The 24,854-nt window shown below is 38.1% G+C and overlaps 2 protein-coding genes across 4 annotated transcripts in view; one reads left to right on the plus strand and one right to left on the minus strand.

Moving 5' to 3' along the window:
- The window catches only part of LOC134218413 (cAMP-dependent protein kinase type I regulatory subunit), a 153,139-nt gene extending 141,665 nt beyond the window's left edge, over nucleotides 1-11,474 (minus strand). Inside the window, exon 1 of the mRNA XM_062697369.1 lies at nucleotides 10,645-11,474. Within this exon, the coding sequence (XP_062553353.1) occupies nucleotides 10,645-10,809 (165 nt within the window). The 5' untranslated portion in view covers nucleotides 10,810-11,474. The remainder of the gene's footprint in view (nucleotides 1-10,644) is intronic.
- Nucleotides 11,475-15,303: 3,829 nt separating this feature from the next.
- Nucleotides 15,304-17,912, plus strand: LOC134214198 (uncharacterized). Of its 3 annotated transcripts, XM_062693609.1 has the most exons (3): nucleotides 15,304-15,484; nucleotides 15,546-15,747; nucleotides 15,832-17,912. In XM_062693609.1, the coding sequence occupies exons 2-3, from the start codon at nucleotides 15,555-15,557 to the stop codon at nucleotides 17,619-17,621; spliced, it is 1,983 nt and encodes a 660-aa protein (XP_062549593.1). In that variant the 5' UTR covers nucleotides 15,304-15,484; nucleotides 15,546-15,554; the 3' UTR covers nucleotides 17,622-17,912. The 3 variants fall into 3 exon arrangements, with proteins under 3 accessions (XP_062549593.1, XP_062549591.1, XP_062549592.1); XM_062693607.1 differs by having other exon boundaries at nucleotides 15,546-17,912; XM_062693608.1 differs by having other exon boundaries at nucleotides 15,549-17,912.
- Nucleotides 17,913-24,854: the final 6,942 nt, after the last annotated feature.

Genomic DNA, 24,854 nt, shown 5'->3' on the forward strand with positions numbered 1-24,854 from the left:
GGTAACCCATACCGCTTCAAACAGCGCATGCGCAATCGGGAACAAAGTGGAAAAAGAAAAGAGGCGGTGATTAAATTAATTTTCTGCTCTCTCAAAGCGTTCCATGGGCGAAAGTCCGGTTTTGAATAAGCGCATTGGATCACAAGCGTTTTAATACATATTTCATATTGATTGGGATTATGGCTTATGATGATTTTTTTTCGTCAAATCCAATATCCAAAAGCTATTCGTATGACTAATCTATTCGTGGACAACTTAGCGGGTAGAGGGGTAGGAAAAATGTCCATGGTTAACACAAATTAATGAAAAATTGCATGATCAGATGTATACGCTGATGGAGGGAAGTACACATCTAAAAATGTTCGACATCTGTCCACGTGGTATAAAAACAGCCCTTCGAAAAAAAAAATCGTCAAAAAAATAAATAAAATAGAATAATTAATAATTGAGTAACGTTTAGATTACAGATATGTTCCGATTTATCACGCTCCAATTTCGTGAACAAAATTATTCCGTTTTTATCAACAAGAAAATTCAATCATTTTTTTTTTAGAAATTTAGCCTTTAAAATAAACTAACTTGGGTTAGTTTTTGGTCAAATGGTGTATTTATAATATTTCAAGCACTAACGATAATAAGACCGTAGTTAACAAGAGAGAATTCTTTTCACCGACTGCCCCTCATCGAAATAAAATTGATAAGATGCGGGTTTGTTTGTCCTTTATTACTTCAGGACGAAGGATTACATTGTTATGTAGTGTTCAGATATAACTGAAAAATCGTTGAAATACTTTTTCGGATGTTTTAGGCCGTCCAAACTATTCTGGAGTACATATCTTCGAATGCATCAAGAAATCTAGACCAACATTTGAAAAGGGCGTAACAGCCAAAATTTATTCCTTCTGATTCTTCGTTCACATATAAAGCTATATATGTAGACGAAGAATCAGAAGGAATAAATTTTGGCTGTTACGCCCTTTTCAAATGTTGGTCTAGAAATATGTCTACAAAAAAATTGTCCTAATCTGAGATATATGCCCAAAAATATTTATGAGATCATAAGACATAAATAAATCGCCTGCTTTGAGCGTGTTTACAGCGGCACACTATGAGTTAACTTTCTCAAATCAGTATGGCGAAAGGCTTATTTCGATTTTGTCACTGTTCCGATTTTATCAACTGAAACTCACGGACCGTGTTGATAAAAACGGAACATATCTGTATAAGCTTCATTGAAGAGACCCCATTTTTCTGATATGTATGACATGCTAATTACAAATGTGTATTACCTAGGGAAGGTCCATTAATTACGTAACGCAAAAATTGAGAATTTCCAACCCCCCTCCCCCCTATGTCACACTTATTGTATGAAACATCTGGAAATTTTGTATGGATCGTCACACTTTGACCAACCCCCCCCCATTTAAGCGTTACGTAATTTGTGTACGCTCCCCTATATAATCATTCTTAATATATTTCAATTTTATGAACACTTACTTACTTATGGATCCTGTACACCTCCGGTGGTGCAAAGGGCCGACTTGAAAGATCTCCATCCTGAGCGATGCCCGGCTATCGCTTTAACCTGTTGCCAGGTTAGATTTCGGTCGACTTCTTTTATTTCTTTATTGAGGCTTCTCCGCCATGAGCCTCTGGGTCTGCCTCTGCTGCGATGTCCCGCTGGGTTCCAGTCTAATGCTTGCTTACAGATTTCGTTTCCGCCCCTACGTAAAGTGTGGCCGACCCAGCCCCACTTCCGATCCCGAATTTCTGTTGTTATCGGCCTCTGGTGACAACGACGATGGAGCTCGTTGTTTGAGATCCAGTTGTGAGGCCACCAGGCCCGAATTATATACCGCAGGCATCTGTTAATGAACACCTGCAGCCGTTGAGTGTTCTCCACTGATACACACCATGTTTCGCTAGCGTATAACAGCACAGATTTCACGTTAGAGTTGAAAATTCGTATTTTGGTGCGTTCACTTATCTGCCTGTTTTTCCAGATATTTTTTAACTTGCAAAGGCAGCCCTTGCTTTCTTGATCCGTGCGCCTATGTCGATCTTGGTACCGCCGTCTGACGCCATTTGGCTACCAAGATATTGGAAGCTTTCAACATTCTCCACTGGTTGCCCGGCTACTGTGAAACTGGAAGGAGTCACCGTGTTTACATCCAACGATTTGGTTTTGTTGACGTTGATGACTAAACCTGCCGAGGAGGAGCGATCGGCAAGGTCGTTGAGCTTACTCTGCATATCAGAGCGCCGTTGCGCGAGTAGTGCAACGTCATCCGCCAATTCGAAGTCGTTTAGGTGCTCCATGGTTATAGGCTGCCATAACAGCCCGCGGTTTGGTTCACGGTCAATCGCATCTACCAGAATCTCATCGATTACGATGAGGAACAGTAACGGTGATAGAATACATCCTTGCCTCACACCAGCTACGACCCGGATAGGGTCGGACAGGACCCCATTGTGCAGCACTCTACACGAAAAGGCCTCGTACTGTGCTTCGATGAGGCCGATGATTTTCTCAGGAAACCCTTGCGTCTCAGGGCGCCCCACATATTCTCGTGATTGAGACGGTCGAAAGCTTTTTCGTAGTCAATGAATACCAAGTAAAGGGACTCTTGGAATTCGTTGACCTGCTCCAAAATGATGCGGAGCGTGACAATATGGTCCACACAGGATCTTCCGGCACGGAATCCGGCTTGCTGCCGCCGGAGAGTCGCATCGATCTTCTCCTGAATCCGGGCTAGGATAATTTTGCACAGAACTTTGAGAATGGTACACAGCAACATAATGCCTCGCCAGTTATCGCATACAGTCAGGTCACCCTTTTTGGGCACCTTCACTAAGATACCTTGCATCCAGTCGACCGGGAAAGTTGAGGTGTCCCAGATATTACGAAATAAACGATGCAGTAGTTGAGCGGATGTCATGGGGTCAGCTTTGAGCATCTCGGCTGATATGCGGTCGACCCCTGGGGCTTTATTCGATTTCATGCTTTGAATGGCTGTTTGAATCTCTAGCAGTGATGGAGCTTCGGTAATGACGCGTGTTATACGTCGGATCCTAGGCAGATCATGCCGAGGTGGTGATGGCCTGGCTGGCACTTGAAAAAGTTGTTCGAAGTGCTCGAACCAGCGTTTCAGCTGGTCAGTTGGGTCGGTCAATAACTGATCATTCGCGTCTTTCACAGGCATTGTTGCATTCATCTTCGCCCCGCTTAAGCGTCGTGAGATATCGTAGAGGAGGCGAATGTCCCCGGTTGCGGCGGCTCTCTCTCCTTCGTCGGCCAGAGAGTCTGCCCACGCTCGCTTGTCCCGTCGACATGAGCGTTTTACTTCCTTCTCAAGAGCCGTGTATCGTTGACGGGCTAAGACTTTGGCTCCTCTGGTTTTCGATCGCTCTATCGCGGCTTTGGCTTCTCTTCGCTCCTCTATCTTCCTCCAGGTCTCATCGGTGATCCATTGTTTTCTCTGGGTGCGTAGTTCGCCCAGATTGTTCTCGCTGGTGGCGATGAAGGCATTCTTGATGGCGGTCCATTGGTCTTCCACGCTGCCACCTTCCGGAATATCTGCAGCACGCGTCTCCAGTTCTTCAACGAAGGACCGTTTCACCGTGGCATCTTCCAGCCGGCGTGTGTTGAATCGTCGTCCAACTCTTTCCTCCTGCCGACGAATTTTATGAACGCATAATTATTAAGACTTGTCTCATTCTACGAAATAACTTGAATAAAAAATTAAAAGATATCGTTTCATGGAATAGCTGTCTTATATGTCATATTGAAAAGCATTATGATTCCCCAGATTAGTTTGTTTTGCAATTAAACCCACTTTCACTTTAAGTTTAGTTTGAGCTTAATTCGATAAATTAGATGTAGCTTAGAAGCAGATAGACGAAACATATGGGGAACACGGTTGAAGATAGATCGTTCATATTGAATGTGTAATTTCAGGTCAGGTGTTTTCTCAAAATATTTAACTTTGATACGGGATGCACGAACAATTATCAATTCGTCATAATTTACATTATTGAATGCTTAACTTTTTTTCTACAACAAATATAATTAAAAAAAACCCCAATTAATCCACCTAGCGGTGACGATGCCTTTCTCGATTAAATCAAGATATACTGAAGGTGGTAACTTCGTTTTTTTCAATTCCTATCTACCAAAAATGTTGGCAATTTTGTTTTTTCTGTACGTTAAATACATTCAAGATTATTCAACCAACGACACCCCCACCTCCTTTCGCCAAGGCAACGATGCCATTTTTGAACGATTCCTAAATATAAATAGAAGACTAACAAAACCGCATACATAATATAATATGGAAATGAGGAGATGTATAAAACGAAAACTATATTCAAATTTGCTATTGAAATCACCCAAACTTCACCATTACTCCACACCACCCAAACCAAACAGCATGTTGAAGCATCAATGAAACCCCTCTTTTCCCATTCCAATGTATGACACAAAACAAACGCAATGGCCACGAGCGTACGAACCAGCAGTTAATCGTGTCGTTATCGAGTGCAATTTCTGTTGCCAGCGATGAAACTTACAACTGTGTTGGTGCGAATGCTCCGATAAAGTATAATGGCAATAATCAACATCGAGTCCGCTCTCAACTTTAAAGCGCGTGCGTTGTTCGTCGATTAGTTTTCGTGTTCAACACGTTCCACATTGCAAGCTTTGAAAAGCTTTGCTCGTTGCGTTAGCGTTATCGATATTGCCGTAGCGAGGTTTCTAAGCCATCGAGCAAACGTAATTTATATTATAGCATGGTAGCTGCTCAATGCTCGTAGTCCCGATTATATGGGAAAAAATGGAAATCTGCCTAAACCATTTTACTTGTCAGCTGCGAACGCATTAATCAATCTTGATGAAATTAAATAGCATGTAATAAGAAGAATGGCTCTGCGGAATGCAACTTGTTGCGATAAAATCAGTTAAGTCTAAGTACATGAAAATCGTGTGAGTTTTTGAGGTTGAAAAAGTGACCATACAGACACACAAACATACACACACACACAGACATCATCTCGATTCATCAAACTGAGTTGAATGGTATAAGAAACTTTACTATCAGATGTTCCTGTAAAAAGTTCGTTTTCAGAGTGAAATGATAGCCTTTCGGTACAACTTTGTTGTACGAGAAAGGCAAAAAGTATCACCGGCGCGTGCTTACTCGAAATTTTAATGCTGATACATTGACAGCTACAACAACTGAAAACCGAAATACACCGCCCGGTGCACAGGTTGAAGAATTGACCACGCGACGCCTCTGCTTCTTCCATCTTCCTTCTTTCTTTTTCCTTCTTCCTCCTTCTTTATTCCTCCTTCCATCTTCCTTCTCCCTTCTTCTTTATTCTTTCCCTCATCTTCATTCTTCCTTCTTCCCTCTTCCTTTTGTCCGTCACACTCCTTTTTTTTCTCATCTTCCTTCTTTGTTCCTTCTTCATTCATCCTTCTTACTTCTTCCTTTTTCCTTTTTCCTTCTTCCTTCTTCCTTCCTCTTTCTTCCTTCTTTCTACTTCATTATTCCTACTTATTCTTCATCCTTCCTTATCTCATCTTCCTTCTTTCTTTTTCCAACTTTCGTCTTCTGTCTTCTATCCTTCTTTCTTCCTACTTCCTTCTTTCATCTTCTTTCTTCCTTCTTCCTCCTTTCTTCTTTTTTATTCTTTCTTCCTTCTTTCTTCTTCCTTCCTCCATCTTCTTGCTCCCTTCTTCCTTCTTCCTCATTCCTTCTTAGTTCTTCTTTCTTTCTTCTTCCTATTTTCTTCTTCCTTCTTCGTTCTTCCTTCCTATTTTTTCCTTCTTCCTTATTCCTTCTTCCTTCTTCATTATTCCTTCTGCTTTCTTTCTTCTTCATTCTTGTTTTTACTTCTTCCTTCTTTCTTGTTCGTTCTTCCTTCTTTCTTCTTTATTCTTCCCTCTTCCTTTTTCCTTCTTCTTTCATTCTTCTTCCTTCTTCTTTTGGAAACGTATTTCAACTATTCGGGCAAACGGCATTCGGCCAAATGACCCTTTCGGCCAAATGGCATTCAGCCAAACGAAATTCGGCCAAATGACCCTAAACCATTTATTCACATGGATGTCATCAATGGCAGCCAAGTGAAAATTTCTCAAGATTCTGATTTGTTGTTGTTACTGTTTGTGACTGGGAAGGCTAATTTTTGAAAATTAATCGATTGTTTTAAGTACCGTCGTGCGGGGCTTCTTTTGAAAAATCAGGGGCTACTTTGGACATTTTAAAACAAGAATTATAACGAAAATTACTATAAAATTGTCATTATTACCAATCGGGTGTCTTGTTGATAGTTGGATGGCAACTTTCTGTTTCAAATTTGGTATTTTTTCTGTTTATTTTTTTCAAAAAATCAAAAATCCAAAGTAGCCCCCGGAATCAAAAGAAGCCCCGCACGACGGTACATATCACAATTTCATGGAAGCGAAGGTTTAGCCAAGACGAATTTTGTTTAACCGATTCAATACGGATATTTTTTCATCGTATTTCAACATAAATTTTGGACATTCTGCTTCAAAAACGTATGCAATCCATGAAAAAGTAGAAATATGGGGTAAAATATTTTTTTTATATCTTCTATGTCTTCCAAACCTTCCTTGAGTTCAGACCTTGATGACCTACATACAAAACAAAGCGTTTTACGGAGCCTTAATCCTAATTTGAAGTTGGCAATGCTACTTGAGACATAATTAGACTATTTTTGTCAAATCGCAGTGTTACCAGAATATGAACGGTACTCCAAACAATTCTTGAGTTCATATCTTGGAGGCCTACAAGATCACCAGAGTTATTGATAGATTCCTGAGCTTGTGTGTTATGTTAGTTGTAGAATTCCCATGGGACATGATTATGTCCTCTACATTCCCAAAATAGCTACTGTACTCCAAACCATTCTTGAGTTCAGATATTGAAGTTCTACAACACCAACATAGTGATTCATAGGGTCCTGAGCTTGTATGTTAGTTGGAGCAACCCCATGGGACATCATTACACTAGTATATACAAAATACAATATTCCCAGAATATCTACGGTACTCCAAATCAAAAGCAACTCGGCTTATGTGTTAGTTGTAAAAACATGAACCCATGAGACATCATTACACCAGTATATGAAAATTTAAACATTCCCAGAATATCTACGGTACTCCAAACGATTTTTGAGTTCGGATATTAGAGGTCTACGAGACCAACAGAGTTTGGATAGTTTGGAGATTCTCTCGTGTGTCTGTAATGCTGCTACCACAGACAAACAGACGTAACAGCTTGAACATTTTTCTCAAAAATCCATCGTTCAACTCCTGTACCACCATCTTGCGAGCATGTTACACGAAACAATGTTTCGTATGACATTGTCACCAGAAGGCGCTGGAGTGAAATGTCAAACTCGAAGGATTTCGACGCTAGCGCCCCTTAATGTGAAGCGCGGAAATAATCAAATTCAAATTGATCGTTGAAGACATGGTCGATGGTAATTTCTCTAGTGTTACGTCTGTTTGTCTGTGCTGCTACGTTAAATTCGTGTCGGCGTGCGGTCAGCATTTTGCACATTGTTATGCATTGTTTATTTTATGATATTTTAAAGAAAATAGACATTATTTAACATTTTAAATTTTTTTTTCTCTATGCAATTAATTTGGTACGCGTAACAATATTCCGAAGGACACCCACCCCCCATATTTTGCGTAACAAATCGTAACCAAAATTCAACAACCCCCCACCTCTATTGCGTTACGTAATATTTGAACAGACCCTCCAGCTAAGGGAAATGTCGAGATGTGGAATATAAAATCCTTGAAAAGCTTCCCGATCAACAAAAGTCAGGCAAAAATGGTTGCAGCAACTTGTTTGTGACCAAATCTGGTCACACATGAATTGCAGTAACCTATGTGAAACATGTGTACTGCTAGGGTTTTTCAAGGGTTCGCAGTAATCCATAACATGTTTTATAATATGGCATAACTTGCTTCCATGACTCGATAACGAGTCATAGTATATCCCGACTATTCACTTCAACACCTTATCATTTTCATTTCCTATAATTTACCCTTCTTTGAAACGCGAGCAGTTCTTTGCTTATTTCAATGGAATTTTTGAACTGACCATTTGTTGAAAGCCTTGATAGCAAAGCTTTTATTCACTTTTTCTGTAATTTACACTTCTTTATTGCACATGAATTGTGCCGATTAATTGATTGACACCATACAAATTATGCCAAATGGCCCTTATGCAAAATGGCCAAGACATAAATGCATTCACGCAGATCTCAAATGGAATTTATGGTTCAACTTCACTCACTTCAGTTCAATCAAAGTTAATTGCCTATATTCCGGGGATTAAACCAACTTGGAATTAAACCGACTTTGACATTAATTTACTATGTTCTGAAATCTCATATGTGAATACTGAATATGTACATTATGTGGAAGATAATGATTTGAAAAATGTATTGGAGATAACCACTTTTCCTTAGATGGGACTCGAACTCACAACTATCAGTACGCTAGACTGATGCACTAGTCTTTCATTGTCATTGTCATTGGTGCACCAGTTAGTAATTGTTATTTAACTGAGCTGGCTCAAGAAGATGATTCATTAGTTCGCAATTCATTTTCGTTTACATTGACGTGGTTAGCCTTTCCGATGAAATTTTGAATGAATATTTGGACATGCTGAATGCTTCATCATCTTGTGAGATATTCGGTGAAAAACATTTGAGCCAGTATTGGTGTGCCATATACGAATCGTATCCCAAAGTTGCGTAACAAGTTTTGAAAATTCTAATACCGTTTGCTTCTACACACCCAGGCGAGAATGAATTTTAAACACATCCCCAGATAAGCACCAAAGGGAGAAACAGATTGTTCTTGATTTCAGCATAACATATTAAGGGGACCGTGGGCCACTGGGCTGATCGTCAAGGGGGTCGCGACACTGAAAAAACTGGGAGCCACTGAGTTAGACTCACCAAATAGATAGCAAACCCTTCTTTTTGTGGGATACATATTTGTCAATCGAAATATTGCCTGATTTTCTCAAAATTCCACGCGGCGTACCCTTCAGGAAAGGTACTTACTTGATACTTGATGGGCTACAGCTCTTCGATGAACCTACGCCGAATGGAGTATCCTTCTCCACTGGACTCGATCCTGGGCCAATCGCTTCCAGTCGCCCTGAACATTGAGCGCCCTCAGGTCCTCTTCAACTGCAAAAAGCCATCGTGTACGCGGCCTTCCACGAAGCCTGCGGCCTCTTCCGGGTTCTCTACTAAATATTATCTTCGCTTGTCGTTCTTCCGGCATACGAACAACGTGACCAGCCCACCGTAGTCTGCCGTGTTGTATAAGCTTAATAATATCCAGCCCTTTATACACCTGGTACAATTCGTGATTCATGCGACGCCGCCAGATACCGTTCTCCTGTTTGCCGCCGAGTATTGTCCGCAGCACCTTACGCTCAAACACTCCGAGAGCTCTCCGATCAGCCTCCTTTAACGTCCATGTCTCATGGCCGTATAAAGCCACCGGAAGAATCAGAGTAGTATACAGCGCGAGTTTTGTTTAAAAAGGTTCAGGAAAGGTAGTATATTATTGTGTCCACATTAAGTTTGGCTAAGAAGTCTTTAGTAGATACTAACGTAATCTTAGTACAGTGTGCAAAGTAGCGATTGAAAAACGGTTACATTTTTTTAAAAACCTAACAATTTTAACATCCACTAAATCATTCTGAAATGGGTCCAAACATGGGGATTAGACTGTAAGGTAATAAATGGATATTTTTTCATTGTATTAAGACTTATTTCCTTTTGTAACACAAATTTGAAAAATAAAAGTTCTTCTATTAGTCCTGTAACTAGTAGGCTGTCGTAACAAATAAATCTTATATATAAAAATGAAATGGTCTGTGTTCGTATCCGCATAACTCAAAAACGGCTGGATGGATTTTTTTCATTTCTTCAGCAGAAACATTCGTTATAGTTTCCGACGGGTTTATAAGATATTTCCTTATGCGAAAATCACGGGTAAGATGGAGTAAATCGTGAAAAACTAAAAATAAGAATCGTATGGAAATTTCGCATGGCCAGTTCACAACGCGCATTTTCGCCTACTATGCAGGACAACGTCTGCCGGGTCGACTAGTATACTTATATATAGGGGTCCTTCTTAGCCTAGCGGTAAGATGCGCGCCTATATAGCAAGACCATGCTGAGGGTGGCTGGGTTCAATTCCCGGTGCCGGTCTAGGTAATTTTCGGTTTGGAAATTGTCTCGACTTCCCTGGGCATAAAAGTATCATAGTGTGAGCCTCATGATATACGAATGCAAAAATGGTAACTAAGCGATTACTAACTGTGGAAGTGCTCAATGAAATGAACACTAAGCAGCGATGAAGCAATGTCCCAGTGGGGGATGTAATGCCAAATAAGATAAAGGAGAATATAAACGTATATGGTAAATTTGATTATGTGGACATTATTGCATCGAAAAAGTCCATATAATCGAGGTATACCTGTAATTGGCAACACTGTCTGTGTCCATCTATTTTTGCGAGATACGTACAAGATTTCCCCCTAATGCGAAATTCAGAATATATTTTCACCCCAAACTTACCCTTTCCAGCTTCTGGAAGTACTGCCGCAGGAACGAGATGGGATTGTCGGGCCGGGCCACGCACAGCTGCACGATGCAATCCTTGAGCACCCGCTGAATTCGATGCGTCTGGATGTAGGCCTCGCACTCGCGTAGGCTTTGCTCTTCTTCCAGCAGCGACGCCATAATTGCAGCTGTGATCTCGAGATTTCTCCTGCTACTATGACTGCTGCTGGTGCTGCTGTTGGAATCTAGAGCAAGATCCGACGGGGGTTCGGGACACTTACGGGCAATTTTCGGTGCTTTTAGGCAGGGCAGAGGAAACCCTTACACTTTCACACGTCGAAGATGGGGAACACTGTGCTCGGGTGGCACAAATGAAAAACAAATCAAAATTAGGACGCTCTTGGTACCTGGGATTTTCAGTCACCACAATAATCTACAAGCGATAGGTATCTGGGGTTGTTTTCCTTTTTAATCTAACACTTGAATCACGTAAAAATCAACTTCCAACTATTCTTCTGGTAAAATTTCACGCTGCAGCAAACCACTTCCTACACGATTGTTGGGAGCGTTTAGCACAAAAATTTCTTCCGCAAAGGGATAAGAAAAAATAAAATTTTATTCACGAAAACGACACTAAACCAGGATTCACTACGGGATCGCGCTATTATAACTCGACGAGGCGCGACAATAGTTTTGGGAGCTCTATAATCCCACGAAGAAAGAAAACACTTCTATTTCTGCTGTTTTGTGCTAATGGGTGCAGGCTGTAGTTTCCTTTTCAGAAGACGAAAGACGACAAACGAGAGCCCAAGATGCTTTCGATGGTGTTTTTTGCGTCGACTGAACAAGGATGTCATGCAAGTTTGACAGTTTTGTTTTTTTAGAATTTATAGCATGCACCATGTGGTGTTTTTAACTAACGATGTCAGTCCATTTAATATAATTACTGTGACATAAATTTCTGCAATCTGGTAAAAATCGTCCCAAATAGAAATGAACGATTTATCGAATCTGTTAAATTATTCAGTTTCTTATCATGGAATAATAATACACCCGATTCTTTTTTTACACGGGGAATGCGTTCCGTGTAAAGGTTGGTATCGTGTTCAAAAGAAATTTCTTTTTCTATCTCAATCACATGTTAAATTCCGTTCACTGAATCGGAAAAGTAAAGAATCGCAACAAAATTCTTACAACAGTATCCACATGAAAAGAACAAAAATCGAAATTGGCATTTATAAGGTTCCCACGCAAAGTAATGGGAGCTGTCACTTTACTTTCGGAAAAATATTCTGCTCAATTATTCCGTAAGTAAAAGTGACAATTTGCTCCATGCAGATCAGTTGTCAAAATTCCTCTTGGTAATATTGAGCAAAATTCCGTAACCTCTCTACTTTTTAAGTCGATACTGGCCTTTAAAAAAGTTTTCAGTTCAAAATTTGAAAATCCGTGTAAAAAAAGTTTTATGATTTCTCGACAAATCATGCAAAATGGAGCAACTTTGCAAAAATTTTGTATGGGATTTTTTTACACGGCCGTGTAAAAAAAATCCGTGTAAAAACAGAATCGGGTGTATACGTAAAGGCTATATGTTCGCCCCAAAAACAAAATTTTTGTACTAAGCCCGGAGACCCATATAGTGTTATATACCGATCGACCCAGCTCGACGAATCGGAGTGATGTCTGTGTGTGTATTTGTGTGCGCAAACTAATCTCAATATTTTTTTAGCACTTATCCTTAACCAATTTGCTCGTATGTTGCAACGTACATGTTGCATTCGACGCGGAATGCTGTCCCATTGTTTCGTATTGAAAATTAACCCAATCGAACTATGGGCTTCGAAGTTATGGCCAAAATATATTTTTTCTCAAAAAAAATTTTCACTTACTTTTTAAACACTTGAGAGCTGAGCAGAATTGATACGTTTGCGAACGTTTCAACACTTTTCCCATGGTAAAACTGTTAAAAGGCATGCAAACGTATCCATTCTGCTCAGCTTTTTACTCTTTGCTGATTTGCTCGCAACAGGTTTCATTCGACGCAGAATCATTGTTTCCTATTGAATTCTCAGACAAATCGGACTATGGGTTTCGAAGTTTTGGCCAAAATTCATTTTTTTCAAAATTTTTCAAAACTTGTCCCATTGTTCCGTATTGATAATTGGCCGTATCGGACTATGGGATTTGGAGTTATGATCAAAATACATTTTTTTACAAGAAAAATCCTCACTTGTTTTCTAGGCACTTACTCTTAGCCGATCCCGAATAAAAAATATTATAGAAAAACAATACAACTTATTGTAACATTACCATCAAAAACAATGAATTTACCATAGATTATATTGTAGATGAAATAATAGAAATACATTAGAATGTATTGTTATGAACCATTCATTAAACTGTAAATGAAGGTTTCACATTAGAATGTACGGGTTGCTAAGTATCGTAACCATACAAAATCTGAGATTTTTTCATACACTTATTTTGTCAAACAATATATTGTATCGTATTGTACGTGGATTTCCCTATTGGACCCGACCGTTCGAAATAGTCGCTCCTTAAACGGTCGTTGAAATCGCCGTTTTCACCTTCACACCCATCTTCATAGTAAAATCTTTCAAAACTGGCAAGTCTGCAACGTGCTTTTTGTTGTTTCTCTCGGACTTCTCTTTCTTTTTCCGATGTTTTGACATCTGTTTTGATAGACAAGGAGCAAAAAAGAAGGTTCAATCAAAGGTAATTGCCTATTTCCGGGGATTAAACCACCCGACTTGGACGTTAATTTACAATGTTATGAAAACTCATATGTGAATATGTACGTTATGTGGAAGATATTGATTTGGAAAATGTATTGGAGGTAACCACTTCCCTTCGATGGGACTCGAACCCATGACCCTACAGTACGCTAGACTGGTGCTTTAACCAACTAAGCTACTAAGGACCTCCGTCGGTCTTCGCAACCTAGCGGCTACTGAACGAGCTCGAGATTCCCAAATTGGACACATAGTCAAATCACTCGCAATCCATTTCTCAAGCCAATACTTCCACATGTGTATTGTACACGTCCACATTAGAGGAGCGTGAGTATTTAGAATGTCTGGCGGCTATACACATTCTTCATCAGCAACGGTACTGATCAAGTGATGTTGTGTAAGCTATTTGCCAGTCGGTCGTCAAGCTCAGACCCGACCGCATTGCGTAGGCAAGAGCACGCAACTCAAGTTCAGTTCAATCAAAGGTAATTGCCTATTTCCGGGGATTAAACCACCCGACTTGGACGTTAATTTACAATGTTATGAAAACTCATATGTGAATATGTACGTTATGTGGAAGATATTGATTTGGAAAATGTATGGAGGTAACCACTTTCCCTTCGATGGGACTCGAACCCATGACCCTACAGTACGCTAGACTGGTGCTTTAACCAACTAAGCTACGAAGGACCTCCGTCGGCCTTCGCAACCTAGCGGCTACTGAACGATTAGATTAGATTAAATTGTATATTTATAGTATTGCCGATTTCACCAATTTGAAGAGTTATGTGTAGATTGTGATTTGCCCGCTTCTTTTTCTCACACTCACTCTCATTTCGGGTTGATCGATTTTTGTTACTGAAATTTACCCAATTATAACCCATTGAGTCACATATAAGCGTGTACACTAAATCGATTCCCGCCAGTATTTGACGTCTGTTTGTTTTCAGATTGAGCACTCACACACAAATATTATACACGGAAAATCAAACTTTTTTGAGTGTATTGCGTGTGAGAAAAAGATGACTGTGAGAAAAAAATCTCGCAAAACTCTTATAAAGTGCAAAAAGCGCAATAAAACAAAACAATATTTGATTTCTTAATTATGACGGCTTTACACCGTTCAACAAATAAATTTAAACAAAAATAATACAAATGGGATAATTATTGTCATATTGGTAATATGAAATTTGACCAAAGTTTTCAAAAGTTAACAATGATTAAATCTTATGTACTAAAATGTTCTAAAAACAATTGCAAGTATTGCTACATTATAGAACAATGTTCCCGTACTATATCCTCGGTTTTGATACAATATGTGCAACCATCCAGAAACAATATATCCTATTGTATACGGTAGAGCATATGGTAATTCAATTGTTCATACCAGGCTACTGTCATGCTATTGTCGCCAAATCGTAGCCAGGATGTCCCGGGCACACTTTTTTTTTATACTACTTTTCAATGATGACAGCGGTCTATGTCTATTGATGATGATGACACCGCGCTTGTTACAGGCTCGGTTCATACTATTGAGCCTATGGTATTATTTTTTCCGGGATTTGCTCGCAACAAGTTTCATTCGACGCAGAATCTTGTCCCATTGTTTTCTATTGAAAATTGGCCAAAATTCTGTTTTCATAACACGAGAGGCTACTATTTTTACTATTTTCTCAATACAACAGTATAAGTTTTCTGAGATTTCATGAACAAGACTAAATAGTTAGACCATATATTTTCTTCAAATTTCAAATCGTTAAATTTGCCGTTTCCGTTGCCATTCCGCTGACATTGTGTTTGGGGCTTAATATTAGTCTGTGTGCTATGTGGTGAATTTAACTTTGATATACGCTATAAATTACTTTTGTCGATAAAGTAGATGTTTTGTTTTATTTTGCTTTTTTGTTGATTTCGTTGACAGCTGTGGCCGATTTTTTTTTACTCGCGATTTAAAAAAAAAGATACGTCGTAATTTTCCGCGAAAACCAAAGAAAATCTCTAATGTAATTGTTTAACATTAGCTTTAAACTGAGAATAAAACTGCGCTCGCTGTAAGCATGACACATTTGAACTAGTTTCAATCCGAGCAATAGATGTGAAAGGTTTGTAAAAAAAAATCTAATGTTTATTGATTTTGTTTTCATGGTTGACCCCATTTTCTAGCAGTGTATTATGCCTAATAGTGATTCATCCGGAGGTATCTACTCCCCCATTCCGCAAACAACGATAACCGATTCCGAGAGCGAAGAAGATTTACTGCAAAGACATCATTATCATCTAACAGCGGTACCAGCTCATCATCAGCATCCCCATCGAGTGGCCGCGGCAGTTCATCATCATCCAAACGGGGGAAGATTCGGCAGAGGTAACGGCTTCATTACGACAACCACAACGATCGCAATGAACGGAATGACGGGTAAGGGAAGCAATAGGAATCCTGTTGTTTTAGGAGGAGCTGATGGAACGGCTATTAGTAACAGTTTGTACAATGGGTTGGCCAGCCCGAGCGACGTCGAGGATGCCCATGGCGTATTCCACGGGGACAATGTAGCTATTCTGCACGAAACCGGGTCGCTATCCATCGAGAGGAAGATGTCATTTCCGCGTAAGTGTTGCTTCGTAGCTTCGTTGGCTGTTTGCTTTCTTTCGTTGGTGGTATTTTTGTGGGTCATCCCTTGCTCAGATGATATGGCTTGTCCGGCCAAGGCAGAACGGATTATGACACAAAACTGGATTAGAAATTATGAGAAGATAGAGCTGAAGGGAGTGATTAACGCAGTGGACGGTGTGAGAGGGAAGAGCAAGAATTTGATATTCATGTACAGAGGCGATAAACTGTTTCCAGAGTTTGCAAGTTCATTCAAGATGAGAAACGGAATAATTTCATTGGTAGGGAGTACCGGCAAAGTGGCATGGTACGATCAGATGGTGAATGAACCGAAAAGTATTGATTGCACACTAATCGATGCTGATTTGAATGGGTCTCCGGATTGTCTGGTGATGGACGAGTATGGTCAGTTAGAGTGTATAAATCCTCTATCTGGGCAATGGATCTGGCATTCGCCTATATATGATCAGAAGAGTATCCTAAAGCAAAATGATCTGCTGGATTTCCCATTAGTTATCCCGGACGTGGATGGAGATGGTGTGAAGGATTTATTCTTCATCACAAGTTATGGCGAAACAAAGCATAATAAGCTGGTTATGATTTCCGGACGCAAAGGAGAACTCATTGGAGATTCCCACATTTTGAAAGAATGTATTTACGTCCACAAGTTGATGATTGATTCTGAATACAATGTCATGTTCAACTGCGTTAAGGAGAAATCCGAACAGCAGAGATCCAAACCTTTGGAAGAACTATACATGCAGATCAAGCATAAGGCGTTGGATATGCGAAAAATAAGCAAGAAGGTGGACCTTCCGCAGCATAAATTTTTTGGTCAGAGGAAAAACACTGAAAAGCAGAGGACTATTGATGCGGTTGGCGGTAAACAGTTGGTGATCGAGAATCGTGGTAAATGTCCGGAAAACTGTTCCACTACTGTATTACTTACTGAAGAGTCTAACGGAAAAGTATTATGGAATGCTTCTGGAAAACAGTTATATGGCATGCAACCTGTACGGTTGTCATTTAGCAATGTTGGCAAAGAAAACCCCTCCGCAATCAACGGTTTTGTGCTGAAGTTTTGGGAATGGAGTCAGGAGGAACCGGACAACCGAAGCAGTCGGGACAAACGTTCATCCAAAGAGGAGCACAATCTTTTCTCCCATTTGCTGGTGAAGAAACAATCCTGGGTTCTTCCGGATCAGAATACTGATACTGACCAAACCGCAAAGGTCCGACGAAGCGTCAATCAAACTTTACGCCCGGGAACATATAAAACGCGTATGCGGTACCTAAAGGAAATCGTCAAGCTGATTGTTTTCAATTCTACCGACATCAAAATCGAAAACACCAGCCAGTCCAACATTATACAGTACTGTCGGGAGAATGTGAAGGACAAAACCGACGTGGTTTGTCAACCGGATCTCAATTACCAGGAAAACTCGCTGCTAATTGCCGACCTAGATGACGATGGCTCCCAAGAGCTGGTCTCGTACTACTCCACTTTCGTGAAAGCAGATTCAGAAACTGGGGAACGCTCCGGCATAAAGCTGAAGACGTTTGTCCAGCTGTTGCGACTGCAATCAGAGCTTCCCAAGCTGTACAATAGCAGTGAAAACATCATGCGCTGAGTGTTGGGGAAATTTTCTTTTACTGAGCATTTGTAACTTTAACAAAGAGTGATCTCATAACTAGTCGAAGCAGCCTAACACAACAATGTTAGCTTCTAGCGTTAAGAACTGAAGTATCTCAGTTGATGTGTTTTATGATAAAAAGAGTGATAGAAAATAGGCCACTATTTAGTAGGTGCGAGAGGCATATGCAACGAGCAAAGTGTTATTTTAAATAGTTTTTTTTTTGTTTTAAGTAGTAATAACAGGTTGGTCAATTGTTCAATTGAGATGAAAACGATTTTAAACATTTTCATACTTGTTTCAAGTGGGATAGGTACCAAATCGGGTCCTACCAAAACACAACTGCAGCGGTGAGCATAACTGTCTCATAATGATATGGATTTCATATTAATTGTGGACAATTATGCTTATGGGTGGCAAATAAGTCCTGATCTATAATGTACACAAGCTATAGCTAAAACTTACTTGAAGTTGCTCTGGCTGGCTCGATTTCGAACATTATGGGCTGAGTGCTAAAATATGACTTTAATGAAATTTGTTAGGGGTTCAGCTAAAACGCACCAAGCACCTTTTTCACGAAATGCGGAAACACAAAGGACAGAATTTCTTACACATGAAACAAAAATCACACAGCATAAACATATGCAAATAAAAAGTCTAACATTTCATTACTTTCAATGGGTTGAATTTTTTCCAGTCGGTCTCCAAACATTTTCTTCGGATTTATTTTTCAAGAGAAGAAAATCACCCGAACACTTCTAAGACCATATAGAGATTAGATCTCAGTCATTTTCACCCATACGCCTTATCGTTGAGCTAGGAAATGTCTCCTGCCTACCGAAAAACAAGATTTTTGTTTTCATTTTCTTTAATATACCAACTCTCTTAATGGTAGCGAGTTATGATAAAATTTTAAAAATCGTGTCTAAAACCATTTTTTAGGTAAACTTTTATTATTGTTTTTCAACATGGACATGTTCGACAAAGTGAACAAGTACGGTACCGTGACATGCCCTATTACCGTGGGGTTAAGGACGTGTCCACAATGAATTCGCCATATAAAATTCAATTTGTAACAATCATCCTTGAAAACTATGTCACTTTAATCAATATTAAATACATTTGAAGGGAAAAATATGTTTTGTACTTCAACTCATAAAAAAATGAAGAAAATAGTATTCGACATTTGACTTATGAATATGCCTAATACCGCGTACATTCCAAATACCGCGCAGAAAATTGCCTAATACCGTGCCCTATCAAACAAACTCAAATGATGAGCTTAACAGCACATTTACAATAAAATGTGTAAATAATTGAATCATATACAAATTTCAATTAAATTATTAGGTCAAACATACTAAAAAAAGTCATGAAAATTTATTATTTTAAACAGATACCTACTGGGAAAAGAATCATTTCCGTGGGAAGTTAGCAATTTCTCAATATTGACGGTTTAAAAGCGTTTATTATTTTTTTCAAATAATTTACTTCACATTTCTTTAGGTTTTAGATAGATGATATCCAATCGAGTGTCTAAGTAGATTTGAAGACAATGGGAGGATTTGTATTCAGATGAAAAATACTCTACCTTCATTTCTAAAGGAAACTGCACAGGAAAAATATTTACGTTTATAGTCTGTGGTAAATATCGCATAAATGATATTGTATTCGTATGTGCTGAATGATACAATAAAGACGATTTGTATGTTCATTAGATGTATACCATCTTCAAGTCTCCCAACAGAAGTTTTTCTTTGAGGAAGTATTAGAATAATACATATTGCAATATGTAATTCATCTGAATGATGCTTCCCTAGTAATCCTACGCATAAAATGTCGTAGATATTTAATATGAATGTTTCAATACCTATACGATATTGTCTAGTGGTCTATGTATTCAATGTGATGGTTACGTTTTATTTTTCTGAGTATCAACTTCACGGTATAGCCTAGTCACGGTATTAGGCACTACTGGCGAAGAAGATGTCCTAATACCGCGACAATTGTTTTGATCAATAAAAATGCAAAAACAAGAAATTTAAATACCATTTCAGTACCCAGCTCATTTTTATAGCTGTAAAACTGGGCTCAATGAGATATTGGAAGTACCTAAATATCATTTAAAAATCAAGTTACAAGACTTAAAAGAAATATAACCAAATATAACCATAATTTTAATTAAGCGTTTTGCTAAGCGGATGCAAATTTTGGCTGGTCGAGCCATACAATTTCACATTTATTTTTTAGCGCCTAATTTACGTCACAAATACCCACAAATATAACTTGCTAACATTTTCTGATATATATATATATATTTGTGTATTTCACCAAATAATGTGATGTGTATGACAGACAGTACCTCTATATTCATCAATTTGGATAAAATCCACGGTATTAGGCAATGCGCGGAATTAGGGCAGGTCACGGTACAGTGCACAATGGGGAAAGCCGATTTCAAAGGTGGAAAAAATTAATAACTTTCTTCACGAACAACTTACAGATGAGATCAAGAGCTTATTCGAAAGGGAATTTTGCAAAGAATTCAGTGAGTGCTGTTTCATGGATGTGGAACACTTCTGTATGTAGTTATTGAGCTCGTTTTGCCCTAATGCCCCATATATTGCGAGTTTCCAAACTATTTGTCATTTTATCTTCAAGACATTGGTCTAAAATTGTGTTTATCTCTTCACTGTTGATCCACAGAAGGGCACTAAATATATTTGGTTGGTAAGCGTTGGAAATTTAAGGGATTTTGGGGTCAAATAAGCATCAAAGTGCATTTTATGCGCAATTTTCATGTATTCTGTAAAAAATAGTAATATTTACAGATAAGTGTTGATATTATTGTCTCAAAGTGTTGAACAGATATTGACAAATGTTTGCCGAACAAAAATTAATGAAATAAATCGTTTCACAAATGTTTTATTTGGTTATTTATTGAGTTAAAAACGATTTTTAAAAACTTTTGAATAGCACCGATGCCAAACATTTCCAAACCATACCCGATAGCACAACTAGACAAGAATAGTCATATGTTATGAGTCTTGATGTGATCATAGATAGGAGGTGATGGGAAATACTCTTTTTTCTTACCTTTTTGCCCAAATGCCCCTATGAAATAATATAGCTCAATGATTCTGAGGAAGAAATGATGTAGTAATGTTAATTTAATTGATATAATTAAAATAACAAATAATCATATAATTCATTAAAAATATTGAATTATAGGGGATTTAGGGGTCATACAGCTCATTTAATGTAACTTTTTATACAAAATAGGATGACTTTTCTCACGAGCGACTCACAGATAAGATTAAGGGCTTATTCGCAAGAGAATTTTCCAAGAAATTCAGTGAGAGATGTTTTCTAGACGTGAGACACTTCTGTATGTAGTTATTAAGCTTGTTTTGCCCCAATGTCCCATACATCAAAACTTTTCATATTTTGGTACTATTATCTTTCAAAAATTACACTGAAATTCTGTTTTCTTCTTCATTGTAGATACATACATAGCACTATACATATTTTGTTGGAAAAGTGGGAAATTTAAAGGATTTTGGGGTCAAATAATCATCAAACTTAAGGGTTAAAATACGGTTATTTAAAAACTTGTAAGCATTGATGTAGCTCTACATATGGTCAATTTTGGCGACATCTACAGCCTATTGATTATTCAGATATTTACAGATATTAGTTGATATTATTGTCATACATTTTTTTTAACAGAAATTGATACCATAAAAAAGCAAATATCCATATATTACATTAAAAATGGATTTTTAAGGCATTTTGGGACAAATAAGTGAAAAAAAATCATTAATTATGAATTTAAAAAAAAGGTTCTTAGCCCTAAACCCTTGGATTTTTTTGTTTTCAATGCAATCTACGAATATTTGTTATTTTTATAGTATCATTGACAAAATATAATTGAATCAATGTTACTCCATCATTTCTTAACCGAGAATCATTGAGCTATATTATTTCATAAGGGGAATTTGGGTGAAAGGTCTTGAGAAAAGAATATTTCCTATCTATTCCTATCTATTATCACATCGACTAATATATTTACTCTTATCTAGTTGTGCAAACGGATATGGTTTGGGAATGGCACTTTTCAGAAGCATTTAAAAAATCGGGTTTTACTTATTAAATCACAAAACAAAACACTTGCGAAATGATTTACTTCATAAGTAATTGTTTCGCAAACATTTATCAATGTCTGTAGAATATTTTGGGGAATAATAATATTTTTATTAATTTTTACAGAATACATGGAAAATTTACGTAAACTGCAATTTAATACTTATTTGACCCCAAAATCCCTTAAATTTCCAACTTTTACCAACAAAGCATGTATAGTGCTTTTCTATGCATCTATAATGAAGAGGAGAACATATCTTTAGTACAATACTTGGAAGACAAAAGCACGAAAATATGAAAAGTTTTGATGTATGGGACATTGGGGCAAAACAAGCTTAATAACTACATACAGAAGTGTCTCACGTACATAAAACATCTCTCACTGAATTTCTTGGAAAATTCTCTTTCGAATAAGCCCTTAACCTTATCTGTGAGTCGCTCGTGAGAAAAGTTATCCTATTTTGTATAAAAAGTTACATTAAATGAGCTGTATGACCCCTAAATCCCCTATAATTCAATATTTTTAATGAATTATATGATTATTTGTTATTTTAATTATATCAATTAAATTAACATTACTACATCATTTCTTCCTCAGAATCATTGAGCTATATTATTTCATAGGGGAATTTGGGCAAAAAGGTAAGAAAAAAGAGTATCTCCCATCACCTCCTATCTATGATCACATCAAGACTCATAACATATGACTATTCTTGTCTAGGTGTGCTATCGGGTATGATTTGGAAATGTTTGGCATCGGTGCTATTCAAAAGTTTTTAAAAATCGTTTTTAACTCAATAAATAACCAAATAAAACATTTGTGAAACGATTTATTTCATTAATTTTTGTTCGGCAAACATTTGTCAATATATGTTCAACACTTTGAGACAATAATATCAACACTAATCTGTAAATATTACTATTTTTTACAGAATACATGAAAATTGCGCATAATGCTTATTTGACCCCAAAATCCCTTAAATTTCCAACTCTTATTAACAAAATATATTTAGTGCCCTTCTGTGGATCCACAGTGAAGAGATAAACACAATTTTAGACCAATGTCTTGAAGATAAAATGACAAATAGTTTGGAAACTCGCAATATATGAGGCATTAGGGCAAAACGAGCTCAATAACTACATACAGAAGTGTTCCACATCCATGAAACAGCACTCACTGAATTCTTTGCAAAATTCCCTTTCGAATAAGCTCTTGATCTCATCTGTAAGTTGTTCGTTTAGAAAGTTATTTATTTTTTCCACCTTTGAAATCGGATTTCCCCATTGTGCGGAGGGGTAAGTGATAAAAACGCAAGTATTTCACTGATGAAGCACAGAATTATTCAATTTCACTTCACAATCATACAAGGCCATTCAAATGAACCATTTCAACATGCGAGAGTAAAAGTTTAAACCTGCCAAGTTTATCTTTTGCACGAGTTGTTTTGCGTGTCAGTAAATACGAATATTTTTAAAATTGGTACATATTCATAAGATATTCATTTAGTGCATTGATGAGTTGGTTTTATCTGTAGTTTTGAATTCCAGTCACAAACATATTAATATGAACATCGAAAGTTTTGAAATAGTAGTTTGTGCAACTAGTTGCGAAAAGATGATTTTTTCAACACGAGTTGTACGTTTATCAAACGAGGCTTATCGAGTTGGATAAATACTAAGAGTGCTGAAAAAATCGAGTTTTGTAACGAGTTGCACACGCTATTTTTTGCAATGACGAAAAATGGGTTTTAATGTGATAAATCTGTACCAAAATGTTACAATTGTATTTACTTCACATAATCAATCTTGCCAAAATGTCATGCTACTGCAGAAAACAAACATATTCCATGTTATCGTGCCACATTGTATGCTCGACAGACCATAAAGCGATAGATAAACCTGCTTTTAGATAATTTGATGTCATGTCCATTAAATTATTTCATTAATTACGTGACACAGAGAATATACTGTTTGAACACTCTTTCAAGTTAATTGAACTAAGTCTGGTCATATAACTATTGTTCTAATGCTGGTTTTTCATTATAGCACCGAAATGAGTGCTATAATGGATATTATGCAACCCATTTGAGTTGCATAATGTTCATTAAAGCACCCATTGCATTGGTATGGAAAAGTTGGCCGTTTTATCACTCAAACGCCAACTGTAAACCAAGTATTATGATCAGGAATTGCAAAAATAGTAGTTGGTGCAACAAGTTGCAAAAGATGATTTTTCAGCACGAGTTGTACGTTTATCCAACGAGGCTTGCCGAGTTGGATAACATACTACGAGTGCAGAAAAATCGAGTTTTGCAACGAGTTGCACACGCTATTTTTTGCAGTGACGAAAAATGAACTTTACTTTGATGAATCGGTACCAAAATTGTACAGTCTAATTTACTCCACATGATTATTCTTGCCAATCAAATATGTTGCTGCGGAGAAAAATCAGATTCCATGTTGCCGTGCCACATTAGAGTGGCCCAAGCTTATATGGGAAAAGTGAAAAGTCTGGAATTTCAAACCTTGCACCCTTAAATGACAGTTTGGGGGTCCCAGAAGCTCCCTGAAAATTTCAGCTCATTCGGTCCAGTGGTTGGCGTGCGCAATTGGCTCAAAGTTTGTATGGGAAAAGTGATCCAAATGTATGCGGAAACGCAACCGTTTCAGGTTTTTGCTTCTAGGTGGCGCTGTAGTCGACGGATTCCTGTTGTGGACAAAATGTAGAACCTTTTATATAAGGAAGCGACTGGTGAAGACCGGATGTAAATCCCGTTGAAGCTGGCCAAGTTATAAGCATCCAAAGTCGAGGGTGTCGAGCGGGGTGTTTAAAATGAGAGCAACGTACCACCGACCATTGCGGCGGCGATGCAGGCGTATTCGGTGCCGTGCGAAATTAAATACATGATTATCACGCAATCTTGCGAGTTTTTATCCGATTGGTAAATACTTTCCGTGCTCTGTACAGTAGTGTAGCTAGAGAGTGAGGGGTGACTTACCACTGAAGCCAACGAGCTGAAGTTTTTAAGGGGAGACAAAATTCATGAAATATTTGTAACGAGTTGTTTTCGGACATCGTGATGCCCG

The sequence above is a fragment of the Armigeres subalbatus genome, chromosome 2 (assembly GCF_024139115.2).
Source record: "Armigeres subalbatus isolate Guangzhou_Male chromosome 2, GZ_Asu_2, whole genome shotgun sequence".
In the NCBI taxonomy this organism is placed as follows: Eukaryota; Metazoa; Arthropoda; class Insecta; order Diptera; family Culicidae; genus Armigeres; species Armigeres subalbatus.

Bases quoted from the DNA above. Each gene is read 5' to 3' on its own strand.
- LOC134214198 (XM_062693607.1), top strand. From the start codon at position 15,555: ATGCCTAATAGTGATTCATCCGGAGGTATCTACTCCCCCATTCCGCAA.